The 16904-nt window shown below is 42.0% G+C and overlaps 1 protein-coding gene across 1 annotated transcript; it reads right to left on the reverse strand.

The window, feature by feature from the left end:
- Nucleotides 1-1362: 1362 nt before the first annotated feature.
- cln5 (CLN5 intracellular trafficking protein) lies at nucleotides 1363-15027 on the reverse strand. The gene is made up of 4 exons (XM_028799590.2): nucleotides 14809-15027; nucleotides 11541-11715; nucleotides 10554-10779; nucleotides 1363-3583 (listed from the first exon to the last, which is right to left on the reverse strand). Exons 1-4 carry the CDS (start codon nucleotides 14934-14936, stop codon nucleotides 3072-3074), a joined length of 1041 nt encoding a protein of 346 aa, XP_028655423.2. The 5' UTR covers nucleotides 14937-15027; the 3' UTR covers nucleotides 1363-3071.
- Nucleotides 15028-16904: the final 1877 nt, after the last annotated feature.

A 16904-nucleotide genomic window follows, 5' to 3' on the forward strand; every position in this document is an offset into this window, starting at 1 on the left:
CGTCTGTCAGGGGAATTCTTTTCAGAAGATGCCTTCCTTTTGATGAGGCTTATTGGAAATGGAGCTTCTCAATGAGGTGACACACTCGTCGTTTACATACCTTGCCAATATGTAACATACTCGGTCAGACATCTCACCTTCTCCTGAGGAATTCTGGGTAATGCCGTTTCTACTGTCATTTTACCAGCATATGCACTTACTTTGTTTGGGTGGTCCTCAAACTCTTCTCTGGTCATTTATTAGCTGGTCTGTTTTTCCTGTCTCTTATTTTATATTCAGAACAGCACAGCAGTGTGATTTTTGACAATTATAAGACATGCAGCAGTGTTTGTATTTTGGCTGTCGCTTTAAGTGCTTAACTGTCATTTATATTTTCCTTATTCATTTTCTCTTTTTCAGTGTAGTTTACACTCGGTATTCTAAAACTGACAACAACAAACTGAACAGACACCAGACAGACAGCACACAATGCTGAGAGGCTGCCGCTACAGCAGCCTCAGCCCCACTAGTGTGCTCATTACTAAATAACGTAATCCCAACAGCCAGAAGAGCACAATAAAAATTCTGAAGTTGATGAAAGTAAAACCAGGTTTAAAAACACTAAATTATCCCCCAATACTCTACTGTGCGTAAATGCCAAATAAAAACGGAAGTGGGTTTTAACAAAAACCTCTAGTCACAGGTTCCAAGTTTGAAGGTGGTACCTGTAGAACACTCTCATGTTTTATTATTATTATTATTAAACATAACTTAACATGCATCTGCACATTCTTCTTGCTATGTAAAATCACAACAGGGCTACATTTTGAAGGTGTGCTCATCCCCTTCCAGGGATTCTGTCTTCATGCAGTCTCTGCTTGGAGCCTTTCTGGCCAGCAGTGGTTCTCAGCAAGATGAATACTTCACTTACACTCATGCAACTGAAATTGTGGCCTGTTGAATGAATGCCCCTTCTTCCATATTGATGAACGTCTGCAAATCGTCTCTCCATCTTCCAAAACCCCGGGGCTGTGTGGAGCTGAGGCCTCTTCTGGTAACACAGGGTGCAGGGCACAACACAAACACTTCTTGATGAAGTGCCACTAGACTCTCATTCCAGGCCATCCCCAAAAAATGTTCGACTTCAGTGGAGCGCAGAATGGACTCACCTTTTACTAAATGCTCTTCTTGACTCTTGGTAGGTCCAAGCTCACTTGTAGCCCAGAGTTACACAAACAGGAAACGTCTACCCAAACAAATTTCTGGAATGTTTATACTGTAGATGATTAAGATGTAAAACATCTTAAAAGAATGGTGGGCCACTGAAAGAGAAGGGCAGGTGCAGACACCTTTGGGATGGGCACTTGAAACTGGGTAGTCATCTTTTTTTTAAACACTCAATTTGAACTTTTATTACCAAATAAAGATTACAGCTCAATGAACAGTACATGGAATCTGATTATGGATAGAAAAATGACAGAAAAAAAAAGTTAAATAAAAAAATTAATAAAACTAAATTGATATCCTGTACTTCCTCGATAGACGTTAGACCCTCTTAGCTAGACGGGGGGCTCAGGTTGGCTCTTGTAGGCCCATGGTGCCTGCAGATCGGCCTTCAAGGCAGTTCTTGTTTTAATTGGACTTCTCTGCGCTCTTTTTGCACAAACACAAACAAGTCGTTTGTCTTATGCTGATTATGATTCAGATACAAATGTGGGCTCAGGCTCAAATGGCTCATGTTTGAAGTAATATTAGAAGGATTTGTTAATCAGCAGTTATACAAATAGGAGATTTGGTGTAGGAATGACATTTTCCCAAGCTGCATACCACTACTTGCAAATTTCCATCAATGTGAAATAAATGTTATAAAATCATAGTATTTTGGAGCTAAAGCTAATGCAAATTGATGATAAAAAAAAAAAAAAAATCTGCTCTATGTTGAAGTGCACAATTACCAGGCAGAATAGGTATATTCTGGGGGTGTTCTGTACGTTTTTATCAATTAGAGGTCACTTGTGAACTGGCCTGGAAGACAAATAAGACACACAAGACCACCAGGCTGCGACACACACAAAATGATCAAATAACAAAACATACACCTTGCAGTACAGGGTGACAAATCCCTGTTAACATTCTTCAACAAACTACTACTCCTTCTTCTTCTTCACTACCTCTGGCCTCCCTCCCTACTGCCATTGGAGCCACTGTCTGTTAAGAGCAGATTCTGAAATATTCATACAATCATAATAAAGTTTATGACATTTTTCACATAAAGACAGAAACTTCAAGGTAAGATTGTTCTACTCACTAATCACAGCACTAGACAGTGGAGACGTGTTGCATGTTGATTCTTTACCACATGTAAGAGAAAGTTTGGCTGTACCTTGTACATGTGACAATGATAACCCTGTGAACAGTTAAAGAACGGCATGTTTAACTAAACCAGAACATCAGTTAAATGCAGGAACCCCCTAAAATGGAGTCCAGCAGAAACTGCAGACCCCAAGGACAGGACTGAGCACCCCACATGGCTTCATTGGGCTCTGCCCTAAAGAAATCTGAGTGACACGGACGTTTGAATTAATTTTCCAGTAATTTTACTCGCACATTAATTTTTCTGCTCTCTACAGATCTGTTCAGATTGAGATGCAAGTGCATCATGATTCGGGAGTGAATTTAAGGTTACAAAAAGGTCTTTGCACCAGTGTTTCAGAAGGTGGTGGAAATGTGCCGAGTTCCAGTTGTAAAATGTCAGCCAGAAATGTCCACCCCTCTTGTGAGAATGTAAAAGTTCAGATGATTCAATCTGGAAGCCTACTGTGGTTGTGTTTGTGTATCTTTGCTCTGCGATGGACGAGGCGCCTGTCCAGGGTTGTGTGCTGCTTTCACCCAGCGCTTCTTGAATACACCGACACTCGCTCCAGCTGGTGTGTGGTGAGTTCACTTCACCACGATGTGCACTCGTTGGTTTTTCTGGCATTGACATGATTAATAATTAGTGTGGCCGGCTTGAACACAACTGCATAGACCTTTGAAGAAGGTCAAAAATGACAAGGCACTTTCAAGAAGGTGTAAGGAGTTTGTTATGATTATTACTCAATTATTGCTTTATCTGTATGAGGTAAAGGAATTTCTTCATATGTAATCTTCATGTAAGGTGGCTTCATTGGTAGGTGCCAGTATTCATAATTGTAATACAGGTAGAAGCTCCGTTCCAGGATAACTTTGTCTAAGATTTCTAGCAGACTGATCAGGAACTCTTTAACCGACTGATGAGGTCTAAATGGGTGGTAGAATTTTCGAATATCTGCAGCCAATTCCTGCTTTCCTGCTTGTCCAAAGATGGAGGAGTCATTCCCCAGAAAGACTGGTTCTGCGCTGAACAGGAATATCTTGGTATAGTTAGTCTGCTGCTTACTGTTAAACGTGACGCCCAGATCTGCTAATTTCCTGTATGTCCGGTGCACAAACTGAGAACAGTCATAAGATTCAAACCACACTGTTGTATTAGGGCTGGGCTCGGCCTGAACTGTCCACGTTTCATAGTATATTCCCGTCTCGTTGTCCTCACGAACCCATCTGGCCATTTCATTGAACTGTGACCCTAGAAACAAAGGGAAATTTGAAGGTAAACATGCGTGATTTGGCACAATTAAAGAAAACCACTGCCAATCCACCCTACAATGAAAGAGACAGAGAGGCGCATGCGCCACATGGCAAACCATCTCAGGACCCGAGTGTAACCATACAACGGGTGACACCTCAACACCACACTAGTTCAGACAGAACAGTGTGAGGTTTTTTATGGTGGCTGGAGTGCCAATTCTGCCACCAACCCCCAAGTTGTTCCTGCAGTTTGGAGGGCCTACATGCAGGGCTGGATGCAGATTAACGTCATACCCAGGACAAGGCAATTCCAGGTTAAGGGTCTTGCTCAAGGGCCCAACAAAATAGATTCACTTTTGGCGTTTACCGGATTCGAACCGGCAACCTTCCGATTGCCAGTGTAGATCCCTGCCTCAGTGCCACCACTCTGCACATAAACCATCAAAACTTGTGCCACATCAAAAAGCTATGGTGCTAGGAAACAATCACATGGTAGGAGCTAGCAACAAGGGCCTGACCATGTCCAATAACACTTGATGACCTTGTAAACATAAATGATGTGGACACTGACACCCCCGATTTGTTTCCAAACCTTTTCTTCTTTGCCATGAGGATTCAGGGGTCAGCCCATAAGAAACCACAACACACTTTTGAGGGGGTGACTGCCACTCATGGGTTTCACTTAATCCGGCTAATCTTTCATAGCAATTCAGGAGATATTTACATCTTTAGGCCCCTTGGCCGTGGTGTAAGTACTGTAACTTCACGTTCCATGACAGACTGCTGACTGGCCACTTAACCATGTGGTGTTATGGGTCCACAGCTCTTCCAGCAAAGGCCAGTTTGTTTAAAATAAATAATCACCGCGCTCGCGGCTTAGGAGGGGGCATAGTGGCTGTAGCGAGCCGCAGGGCGATCTGCGGTGTGGGCGTTTCTCACCTACGTGCACAGGTGAGAGACTGCCCACATCCGTCATTGTTCCTGTGGCTAATGTGCTGCAGCTGCTATGTCCCTCGGCATAAAGGGAAGCGCAAGCCGGTTAGAAGGGGGAAAAAAAGTAAGAGAAAGTAAGGAAGAAAAAAAGACGGAGGTTACGGAAAGAAGGAAGCATGCAAGGAAGGGAGAGAGAGCGAGTGCGCCGGTGTGAGTGAGTGAGCGTGAACAGGCTCGCAGCAGCTGAGTAGGCAACCTGGGCGTTAGGCTGACACCCCGGGCGTAGTAGTTGTTGTCGCTCCCGCAGAGTTTTGTATGAAGGACAGGAGTGACTGGCAGGCGGATGATTCTCCACGGATGGCCACGGGAGTCAGGACTTGGGAATGTGGTGTCCGCCACGTGAGAGCCTTGGCCGTTGGAGGAATTCCCAGGTCACTGTCAGGGGAATCCAACCGGAGCCAAGGATCGGAAAGGCGACTGACAGTAACAGTAGAAGTAGGCAGAAGGTCAGCTGCATTAAGAGCGTCTCGCCTATTGCAGGGCCCACATGGGAGAAGCAGGTAAGACACTAACGCTAACAGAAATAGAGCATCGGCATGTCATTAGTTTTTTTTAAGACTGCTTCCTGAAGTGCGTTTTAACCTCGTTTTAAAGGATTGTTTGTTTTTGTGTATTTTAACCTCCACGTTTCATTTTATGGATTATTTATTTAATGAATGAAGACTTTTGAATGCACTGCTGCACTTTATTTTGAACACTGTGTTGATATACTTTGAATAAAAGCACTATGCACATTAGTTACATCATCCCCTTGTTCATTGTTATTGCCTCACTGTCTAGCTCATCGGTGATATTACCGATGGTGTTGGGTTCAAGGGCTCCCTAACAGCCGATGGGAGCACGGAGCTGAACCTGCATCATCACAAACCATCATTTTAAAGATGACACTGATGACTTTGAGAATGGCACACAAAAAGCACATTAGTGCTCAAAACAAGGACTCATCATGCAAAGGCCAGGTCTTTCAATTTAAAATCTTTGAAGAATGTGAGAGTGCAAGGCAGTAAGGGTTTTGAGCTTAGGCTGGTCCCATAGCCTCATAAGTGAATGTCACAAAGCATCCCCAGCACAGCATCGACTTCCATAGGCTCTTACCTACAGCTGTCTGACCAGATCAGCTGCCACTCAGTGAATACAACAGACAGGGTGGATAGTGAGCTTTGAAACTCACAAGCCACCTCATGCTTTTCCTGCCAAGCTGCAACAAACCACCTATTCAGTTTCTAAACTCACTTACAGGACAAAGGTCAAGCGAGGTGGGTCTGCCAGTTGATCGCACTGATCAAATTAAGCTCATTCAACAGGACTATTTTGTATTCCCATAATAAGGAAAAGGGAAGGTATACTTTTAAGAAACTGGTGAATGAAGAAACTCCAAGGGTAATATTCAAAGATGGAATACCCAATGAAGGGGTAACAACAGGGATAAGCAGGGAAGAAGTCAAATAGGCACTAGAAAGCATGAAGAATGGGAAGGCAACTGGACTAGATGGGGTAACAACTGAAGCACGCCATTTGTTACAGGAGCTGATGTCAAAGATCTACGGTGAAGAGAAAATGCCAGATCAGTGGAAAAAGAGTGTGATTGCACCCATATAGAGACATCCAGCATTGTGTCAGTTATAGGGGGATAAAGCTGATGTCACATACAATGACAATATGTTAAAGGGATAAAAGCCTGAGAAGAGATATGACGATTGGGGAAGAACAGTTTAGATTTACAGTATGCCAGGATAAGAATAGAGAGAAACAGAAAGGACTGCACATGGTGCTTATAATATTGAAAAGTCACATGATAAGTGTCCCCAGGCAAACAAATGGTGAAAATATACGAGACAGAAAGGAGTACTGGAGAATGTAGGAATAGTTAAGGATGTGTATGAGGGTACCTATAATGAAGTGAGAAGTAGTGTACGAATAACAGTACATGCAGTTAAGATTGGGCCAAGATGTAGAAGTTAGCGTGCTGGGAGAAAAGCTTAAAATGGTGAAAACGTTCAAAAATATCGGATCAACAACATCACAGGATGGATGGAGAACCTAGATTTAGAAGTGAACCATACAATGCAATCGGGTTGGAAAAAACTGGAAAAAGGTATCTAGAGTGTTCTGTGACCAAAGAATCAGTGCAGGAGTGAAGGGTGAAAGTGTAAAAAACAATAGTGAGGTCAGCACTCATAGGTGCATGAAATGAAAACAGATGCTACAGAAATGACGATGTGGACATGGATGAGTGGAGTAACAAAGCTTAATAAGAGCAGGAATGGGAAAACTCTAAGAAAATCCAGGAAAGACGATTAAAGTGTTATGGGCATGTCATGAGAAGAGAGGTAAACAATCTGGGGAGACGAATTGAGCATATGGAGATGCTGGGAGAAGAGGACAACTGAAGAGAAAGTGGATCTAAGGGAGAAGGGGGTGTCTGGAGAGGAGGTACAACAGATGAGAATGGAGGAGGCTGGTCAAATAGAGTGACCCCATATGAAAGTGGGAAAAGCTTTAGAAGAAGTAGCAGCATTGTCACGATATCCAGTCATGTTATATAGAAAACTGTATTCTTAAAATTGGTTATTTACACGTGCTAGAAGAGTATTATACGCACTTAAGACAAATAGATATAATACTTCACTAAGCATTAAGATGGAAGACATAGAATTAAAAAGGCTTATGTTAGATATATTTAGATTATTTTGTATAAGCCTGAAAACACCAGTTTTTCATAAGCCAAAGGTCAGACGCGCTAGAGAGCCGTAGAATGAGCCCCTCGCTGAGAGAAGGGAATGTGAACTCTTTGGTTGTAAATCACGGTAGCGAGCCATTCCAAGGTGTAGTGACCAGGGGCCTCACTTAAAATGCTTGCATACACACAAATAGGCTTGAGATGTGCGCATGTTACTTCCCACACAAACAACTGAATTTATAGAAGAAAAATTGACGGAGAGACGTGTGTATTTACAGCATCTCTGATTCGTGCCTAGGCAGCAGTTTGGAGAAACTGGGAAATGTCAACATCCTTAATCAAGTAGGGTAATGCAGTCAAACCAGCTAAATGATGACTTGCACACATACTTCATATCACTGAACTGATATTATATTTTGTGCATTAACGTGATAAACATATTACACCTCAGTCAGTTTATATCAGCTACCTGTTGTCACTTCTCAGGGAACTGGTCATCAGTATCTCAGCCAAGCTTCACTCCATCTTGCCTGCTGGGCTGAAAGCCATCAAATGACTGGTCAGAAGCTACGTCCAGTTTTTGTATGGTGTTGGGTGTACATACATACAACATATTTTTACCAAAAATAAACAGGCCATTTGCAAGCAGTGTCTAGTTCTCCAAATGTAATTGGAGCAATTTATTACACTCATATTGCAATAAGGGCATCTAGTGAGAATGAAGCTGCTTTTGTTAACAATGAGCAGTGACATTCAGTTACAGCACAAGGCACTTTGTGATGCCAAGATGTGGCTGAGAAATGTTGTGTCTCTGTGGCCTGGGCCAGCCCGTTAGTCATTTATTTTGAGGCTAGCAGCTATGGCAAATGTGACAGAACTGTAGCTGTAGCTTGTTGGTAAGGTAAGCAGCTCAACCCTCAGTGTTTGATATGGCCTGTACTATTCATTGTAACAACAATCACGTCATTACATGTGCCATGTGATGGTGACTACCCACTCAGATGATGGCGTCTTACACCTTTCCCGCACCCCCAGATCACAGAAGACAGAGAGAGTTATAACATCACGCACAACCTTGCGCTGTCAGTTGCAGAACACAGTCAGATCCTCTTGAAGTGGCAGCATCTCGACATGTAAGGAGGGAGCGGTTTCTCTAACAGCCAAAGACGTTCTGCAGCATTGTAACTGCATACTGTATGTATTAGGCTGGTTAGCATGCTACATTTTCTTATATACTACGCTGCCGTGTCTGTCCGTTTGTCTGTCCAGGATTTTAAATCACCTGTAGACCTATTGACCTGTAATTTGGTACACATATACTACGTGACATCTACTATGTGCTTTCGGGATGACGATTGACCTCCAAGGTTATTCCTCTTTCTATTTTTATTTTATTTTATTGCAGAATCAACTCTCGGCAGCAGCCAGCAGGGCAGCCATGCAGTGCATGCATACGGGTGCCATTCTCATCCCTATCACCTTCACCATCACATCCCCTGCCTCTTCATATCTTAAATCAATCTTGAGGCAGATTGAAGACTTAAGTGCCAGCTTAAGCAAAAATTAAAGAAAACATACTAAGTAATTGCAACACAAACACTGACAAGCAGTTTTAACTCGAAAAGATGCTGATGAAAGAAGAGAAGAAGTGAGCCGCTAGCATGGAGAGAAGAAGACCAGCTCAGGAAGCAGCAAGCGCATCAACCTCTGAGCAAACAAATGCTAAATGTACAGAGAAAGAAAGAGGATGAAAACTAGGAATGCTCAAGTCAAGTGTATTCACTGCACGTTATCACCATTACTGGTACAAGAATATTTCAGGACGGTGTACGAGGCATGTTCACATATGCATACTTACAAGGTGATTGTAATTTATAAATCGGTAAATTGTATAGAAATGTGTGTATGCCAGGTTTTATAAATGTGACCTTTTTTTTGCCTTTCATATTTTTTTGGCATGCACATATTTTCATACTCGAATCCATGCACTTTTATAAATAAGGCCCTATGTCTGCTAGGATGTGGTCCACCTACTACAAACTTGTGGTCAGAGTCAAGAGATAATTTACCGCCATACATCCCTGCAATTGTCCCCTTTATCCACACCAAGTGGAGAACACAATAAAAATGTCTCAGGACACGCTTTTTAGAAACACGTGTGAGTGATAATGCAGCTGCTACCCTTCAAGCCTGTTTGAAGGACTGGGAATTGGAACTGATTCGATTTGCAGACATTGCACCACAGTGGCCACCCAACTGGACCAGGCAGAGCTGTTTTGGACATAACTTAAATCTGGAGGTGACCAACTGAATAAAAACTGAAAGCACCAGTCAGTGAGGTGTGGCTGCCCAACAGAAACTTCAGGCCACACAAACTGAGCGTGAGTATGCACTTGTCACATTAATAAGCATGGCTGACTGACATTTCTATATTGTTATTATCTACGTTACAGAATAACGCTTGTCATTTTCCATGTAAGGCTTATTTTATAATAATCATAACAATTCTGTATTAAAAGTACACATGGTTCAAAGAACACTTAAGGTATTCTCAGACTGCCTGCCTGCCCATTTAACTTGACTGAGTGTTGCTTTGTGTTTTTTGTTCTGTAGGGTGCTGTTTATACATTAGGCCAGGCTTTGACAGCCAACTGTTCTATTCAGCCTTATTAATGTTATTTTTTCTGATGTGTACAATTTAAGTGACGGAAATTGTTAATTCAAAACTGTTTTAAAAAGTAAATATGACTGGCATCCTTTCAAATCAAAAGCGACTGAGATGCATTGTAGTCACATAACCATGATGAATAATGAAACTTGACTGTGCCACTTGTTTACTGTAAGTTGCATTTTTTGGGACCCTTCTGGATGATTACACAGGTAATTGCAATATTTTTTTTTCTAAAGTCAAAACAGGAAAAAGTAAAAAGCGTACAAGCCTGAGTCACATTCATTCACTCACTCACATTGGCTAATATAGAGTTGACAACTAGCCTGACGTCAATGTGTGTGGAAATGTTGTAAAAGTGAAAACTCTACACCAACAGTGACCGGGCCGGGATCTAAATCCTCTCATTTAACACTGTCATCACTGTCAACAAACAGGTTGCGCAGTTGCAGGAGGACCATGATTCAGTTTTAATGGTTTTAACTGCTTGAATAAATGTAAGCCAATGATGTGATACACGTCACACGAAGTAAAAATGTCTTCTGTTGCAGGTAAGATTCATTTTTAAAAATAAAGGAAGACCCCCTTGCCAGCATTAATCACTTTTCACTGTCGTCATGTTTTTACCTGTCATTTCAGCAACCTGTTCCAAGGTCCCATTCTGCATCCAGTGAAGGTCATCGATTCCTTCATAGAAGCATGCCGCCCCTTGATTACACCAGAAGGGGGCTTCCAGCTCTGGCCTTAGGTGAGGGAAAGTGCAGTTACCCAGCTGGAAGAGCTCATACCACTCCATTGTGTAGTTTCTCCCAGTCAGAGAGCTCCTGAAGCCAATGGCATCGTGCATGATGTGCTGAAAACAAAGAAGACGGCCTTTCATGCTGCATGTCCATACAGACTCACCTTAAACATTTTGACCTCGGCTCCTATTCAAAAGATGAAAAGAGTGCTCAGGGCAGAGAGGTATGTACCTTAAGAATAGTCTCTAGACTTTCATTTCTTGTTATTCACACTTTTAGTCCTTTCCTCGTGCTAAACCTTCATTTTATGTGTTCAGACTCATGTTTTCTAAATCTGTTAATAGTATTGGGGGGTTATGGTCCATTTTAGACTATAAACAGATCTTACAGCACTCCAGCCTTGGCCAGTGATTGGATGCATTTAGAAGTGGAGAACAGAAGAGCTTTGTTTAAGAATCGTAACTAAGTTTACAGGCCATTACTTCAAACTATCAAAAGTAAAATACCACAAAGCTCTCCTTGTAATAAATACATGAAACAACACAACCCTCTCAAAGCTGCTTAATCCAATTTATGGCCAAGCTGTGCCATAGCCCATCGCTGCAGTGCTAGGAGTAAAACATGCACCACCTGTGGACGTGGTGCCAGTCTACTGCAGAACCCCTTGTGCAAACCCATACATGGTGATTTTAGCACTACAGATGGAAACTCAAGTACCCAGTGAAAAGCATCACGACACAGGAAGAACGTGCAGCCTCCACACAGAGAGCCACCAGGTACAGGATTGAAAACCAGAACACTGGATCTGTGAGGCAGGACCTCTAACCACTATGTGCATATTACCTTCTTACACATAAATAAATACTGTACGTACAAAATGTCCAAGAAGGTCTCCATACTTGAATTCCCACACGGGTGTTTGCAGACGAAACACCTGAACCCTGTCGCTGTCCTTCATCAGAGGAATACTTCCATCTGGGGATCCCGTGGGGCAAAAAGGGTACAGGGCTTGGCAAAAGGAATCTGCTTTGGGCCGGTGGTCAAAACGCCTGCAATGCAAAATATGTTTTAATACACAACTGCATTTTATCAGGATCACTCTATATTCTGTATTTTTAAACATCCCTGAGTTACTGTATTCTCTTGTGACCAAAACATAAGGCTGCTGTTATCAGCTGAGCAACTCTGAATGAGCACAGACCCAGAATCACAGAGCAATTGAGAAGTAACCAAATCTCTGAAGAGGTAGAAAGAGACCCCCTCGTGCACCGACACATGGGGAGAACATGCACATTCGACAGAATCAAACCCCGGGTGCTGAAGATGGGGGGCAGAGCACTAAACACGGCACCACCATAACACTCTATTAATATATTAGATCGGATCATCAACACTTGGATGTAAAATTTAAAATGTCATTTTTAAAAGATCATGTTAAGATAAATGTATTTCTTTTAACACCCTTTTAGTCTGCAATGTGTTTGTGCACATAAACTTTACTCTTCATATTCCTGCTTGTTTACTTTGTGGGCACAAAACAAATTCTGATTTTTGCATTTGGCACTTTGACACCCCTTCAATCACCACAGACAGTAAACCCACTAGCATTTAGCATTTAATACTGTTCCCGTGTCTTTGTATACTTATAAATGTGGGACAAGTTAAGATCATTTCATGCAGCAGCTGACTTATTTAACTTCTTCACCTACTGCTCTTTGTCACCCATCTGCATGTAGATATTACTGGCAGCCAACGGTGGCCATGCTGAAATTAGCCTAAAGTCTTCACCTGAATTTGATTTAAAATGTTCATTGTCAGGCAAAATAATTACTAGAAATTTCGGTTGGTGTTACATCCATACACATAACGAGGTAAAACACAATTAGGGAAAACAATATACAATAGATGACACCATAATAATAATAATAATAGATTTTATGTATAGGGCACCATTTGATGCACAATGTATCAACATTACATCAAGAAAAATATACATTACAGAAAACACAACTAGGTAATGCAGAATTACACTCCTGCCCTGTAATAAAATATTTACATTTACGTGTTCAGCAGACACTTTTATCCAAAGCACCTTACAATGGAGGTCAACATGATCAAGTAACATCATTCTGGGAACAAGTATTAAAGAACAAGGGTATAAAGGTGATAACCAGAAGTGAAGAAAACACAACAAAATCTAAGTAGTTACAATTTGCAGATTATAAAATCTAACCACTAGTATCAGTTAGATAGAACCAGTAAACCCCCGATTCTCTAAAGAATTGCAAATCCAAGAATGGCAATCGTTTAAGTTTAAAAGGTAATTCTAGGTCAGAACTTGTAAGGTCAATTCTGGGAATTAAAACAGTATTGCCAGTATGGGATCCCATAAGCACTTGTTCCTCAATAACATTTTGTCTCATGCTGTTCACGACCAACCTTGAAGGAAGTTAAGTGAATGACAATGACTGCAAATGACACTCATTAATCCCAATGAATTTTCATGAACAGTGGACTCATTATAGAATGCGTTCTCAGCTAACTGGCGGAATTGTTCAGCGGCTGTCTGTCGTTCCTCTCTTTGGCTTTTTCTTTGTTGGAATACTGAACGTCTTAAACCTTCTAAAAGACTTTCTAGCCTTTCTGCAGGTTCCTCTGATATTCTTTGTGATTAACAATTGCGCAAGCCTTCCAAACGCTTCTCCCGTTGTTCTGTTGTCTCGTTTGCACACCTATCCGATACCTGAGCTCTTTCTTTTTGGAGCCGTGCCTCTTTTGCTTGTGGTGTTTCAGAAGCGCGTTGTAGGCGCCTTCATTCATTGTTTTTATCCATGCGGTCTTGTTTTTGTTTTTCTGTGGCTGTGTCGTTAGCTAGAAGTAGTTTGCTGTTAGGAATCATAACTGAACTTACTTTTAACGCTGAATTATCCTAATGTGATTCAAATAAACCACACTGATAGTTTACAGGTTGTGTTGTGTTGTTTGGGCGTCTCTGGGAAGCCGCTGGGTTTGACTCTGGGGCACTGTGCGCGTGCGGCACAGCTTGCTTCTGGCGTCTGGCATCCGTGCATATATACAACCTTCGTTTAGTAATGTAGATATATCATGTAATTCCTGACAAAATAACATCATTTCAGTTGGATGGAGGATTTTAAAAATCAGGAAGTGGCAGAGATGAATCAGAGACTGTGTTTAACCAGAATGACTGTAGTAGGAAAGAAACTGTTTATACGTATAGAAGTTCTTGCCTTTAGTGACCAGTAATGTCTCCTCAATGGCATCCAATAGCCTCCTGAATTTTGGTTATGCCATGAAGTACAAAATGCACACGTAAAGTAAATCAAGGACAGTCTGAGGCTGTACAGTTATATTATACTTGGCTATTTTATTGCTCATTTCATTCTTTATCTCAGATTGTTTTGTGACTGGTGGCTCTAAACTGTGTGGTTGTGCTCTGTCAAGGTTTAGCATCCCAGTCAGTGCTGGGTATGAATGGTAACTCAGATGCAACCACATAGCCAGTGACTCCCTGCACGACTGGCATGGAGAAAGAAAGTTCAGAAAATGGGTGAATGAATTGTTTACCAACAAAACTGATTTCCATTCACTCCTTCCTTTAATTTATTTATGCAGTTCATGGCCATGGGGAGCTCTGGCATGGCGGTCCACACACTCACGAACAGGGTGAATTTAGACTGACCAGTTAATCTAACGTGAGGATACAGTTATGCCAGTGGGTGGACTTTGTATTTGTTTGCGCCTGTTTTCAGACAGATTTCTTTAATTTGATCTTCTAACAAATACTTCACCAGCTCATGCTAAGCTTGTTTAAATCTGTACAGTTTGCGTCGTTTCACTTCGTTCTGAAAGATCTCCATTAAGGCAGTGAACTCTTATACGCTGATGACAAAGTAGTAAGTCAGTTCGAACCGTTGCAGTCATTCATGCGTCCCACACGTTGGGGACCAAGAATCCTCAGGACCTAGCAGCAGCGGTCTGCGCTTTCCAGCCGCCAGGATTGGCAGCATTCCTACAGAAGGTCTAAGTTAAGCATAAAGTTTTCGTTTTGTGTTTTTTAGCGGAACTGTAAGCTTACGTCCCAAATAAAGTAACAATGGCGCACTTGTTGGCGCAGCACTCACCTGTACGGAACCGGCCAGGCTCGCTTCACCTTCCCGTAATCAACAGGCTGCTTGGTCCGCGGCGAACACCACATCGTCGTGCACATGGCCGCCAAGAGCCACAAGTGCCGGTACACCGACCCAGACATTGGTACCTCCACGGTGCCCTCGACCACACACAAAACTGTCAAGGCAGCGCCAGTCGTCGAGTAGGGAGTTTCTTGTCGTGTCACATGATTTGACCACAGCCATGTGACGCGGAAATGAATCAAAACAACGACCCAAATTTGTAGTGTTAACTGTGCTCCTTGTCTGCTCACAATGGCAGTGTCGCCGAACTGAAAACAAAGGCGTAAAATATGCCGCTGGTGCTACGTAATTGTGTTAATTGAGATTCAGACTCTCACAACCTCCATGCCGCACGTGAACTACCATTAAATACAGAAACACGTTTTCCCATCATGGTACGTAGATTCGTATCAAACGTTAGCGGCAAATAATATGCTTGCCCATGCAGAAGGTAATGACAGAAATGAGTATTGTGTTACTGCTTTGTTTTAATAAATTAGTGCTTTATACTAGACACAAAACGATCGAGGTTTAATATTACATATGTAGATGCGTGGATGCTACGCTGTACAAATGCAGCCTGTCAGTGGAACTGAAACCAAGTTAAGTATTGGACCGGTTCTCTTTCTTACGGAAGATGTGAACCGCACAATAAAAATATGGGATAACCCTTATCTCGTACGTCCATTAAAATATTACGTACGTATGAGATAAGGTTAGATTAAAAAAAATACAAAAGTGCGCTTCGAGGCTAACTAATTACAACTTTACCAAGGCCGAGACGCTTCAGTTTGACGTCACTTCCATGCACCGCGGCGATATAAAATGTGGACGAATGGGCTTTTAATTATTAAAGGAGTTTGTGATGGTTTAGGTACGTACTTTATGTTTACAGATACCAGTCTGTGATACAGTTTCAGTATCATGTAACAAGGCTGCATATTCTAGCATCGAGTTGCCTCAGCGTAACCCACCGCATCTGACTTAATGTAGGAACAAACTGCGTGCAGCACAAAAGAAAAAACTCGCCTACAAATCCACCTCCGTGCGTATGTATATCAGTTAAGATAAAGCCCACGTCTGGGATGGAAGGGAGCGCAGAAAAAGCGGCTCCGGGAGGGTAGGAAGATTTGTCAGATAGGCTTTTGTCCACCAAAGTTGTATAACTTTCAGAAAGCAACGTACACAGTGCACAACTACATATATGTGCCCACTTGCCTCTATATACTTCTGGGTTTCCCTGTAATACTCAAGAGTTTCCTCACCCTCTCCCTTAAGAATTCCCCAATGATCCTCCCAGTAGTACTTTCTGAGAAGGTGTGACACACAAAAGAAAAGTGCTACTTACCTCCAGCTTACTTTCTGGGTACTTCTCTTGGTGAGTATTACACTGGAATAGCTGTCAGACAGTACTTCTCAGTTGGTTGCAAGACAAATGAGAAGTATAATCCTCTAGAGCTGTTCTTCTCAACCTTTACCATCTTGCAACCCAGTTTTACCTTTTTAAGTTTATAGACAACCTCAAGGTGGGGTGGAGGGTCTTCCTTGGTTAAATGTGAGGGATTGCACATTACCCCCTCAGTGAAGTGAATGTGGGGATAAATATCTTGCAGCAACATCAATCACTTAAGTGCCCCACTAGCAACCTGTGATCCACCAACAGACTCAGTACTTGAGAAACTCTGCTGTAGAATTCCTTCAGTCTACTCCATGCTCCTCCTCTTGGGATAGTCAGTATGGCCAACGTCTATTGTAAGTACACAAGAAAAGAATACTCTCTTGGATAACAGCCTCAGATGGATCCTATCAGAGCAGCATTCAGTTGTATTTCAAGGTCTTTTTGGAATGATGGGGTTCCCTATCTGTTTGCAAGAGTGAGACTGGCAACCATGTAGACAAAACTTATTTAGGCTGCTTATATGACTCATTGCTCTTGTTTTAACCAACTTTAACATGAAAAGCCAATTTCTGTCTTTAACTAGACCATGGTAACATTTTTTTTCATTTTCCCAGGCATGCCCTGTAGCCTAAATTGTGAATAGCAGTAA

The sequence above is a fragment of the Erpetoichthys calabaricus genome, chromosome 4 (assembly GCF_900747795.2).
Source record: "Erpetoichthys calabaricus chromosome 4, fErpCal1.3, whole genome shotgun sequence".
Lineage (NCBI taxonomy): Eukaryota > Metazoa > Chordata > Cladistia > Polypteriformes > Polypteridae > Erpetoichthys > Erpetoichthys calabaricus.

Coding starts and splice junctions, on each gene's coding strand:
- cln5 (XM_028799590.2), bottom strand. CDS start 14,936: ATGTCTGGGTCGGTGTACCGGCACTTGTGGCTCTTGGCGGCCATGTGC. Junction 11,716..14,808: donor GCCTGGCCGGTTCCGTACAG/GTGAGTGCTGCG, acceptor TTTGCATTGCAG/GCGTTTTGACCACCGGCCCA. Junction 3,584..10,553: donor ACAGGTTGCTGAAATGACAG/GTAAAAACATGA, acceptor CTTTGTTTCTAG/GGTCACAGTTCAATGAAATG.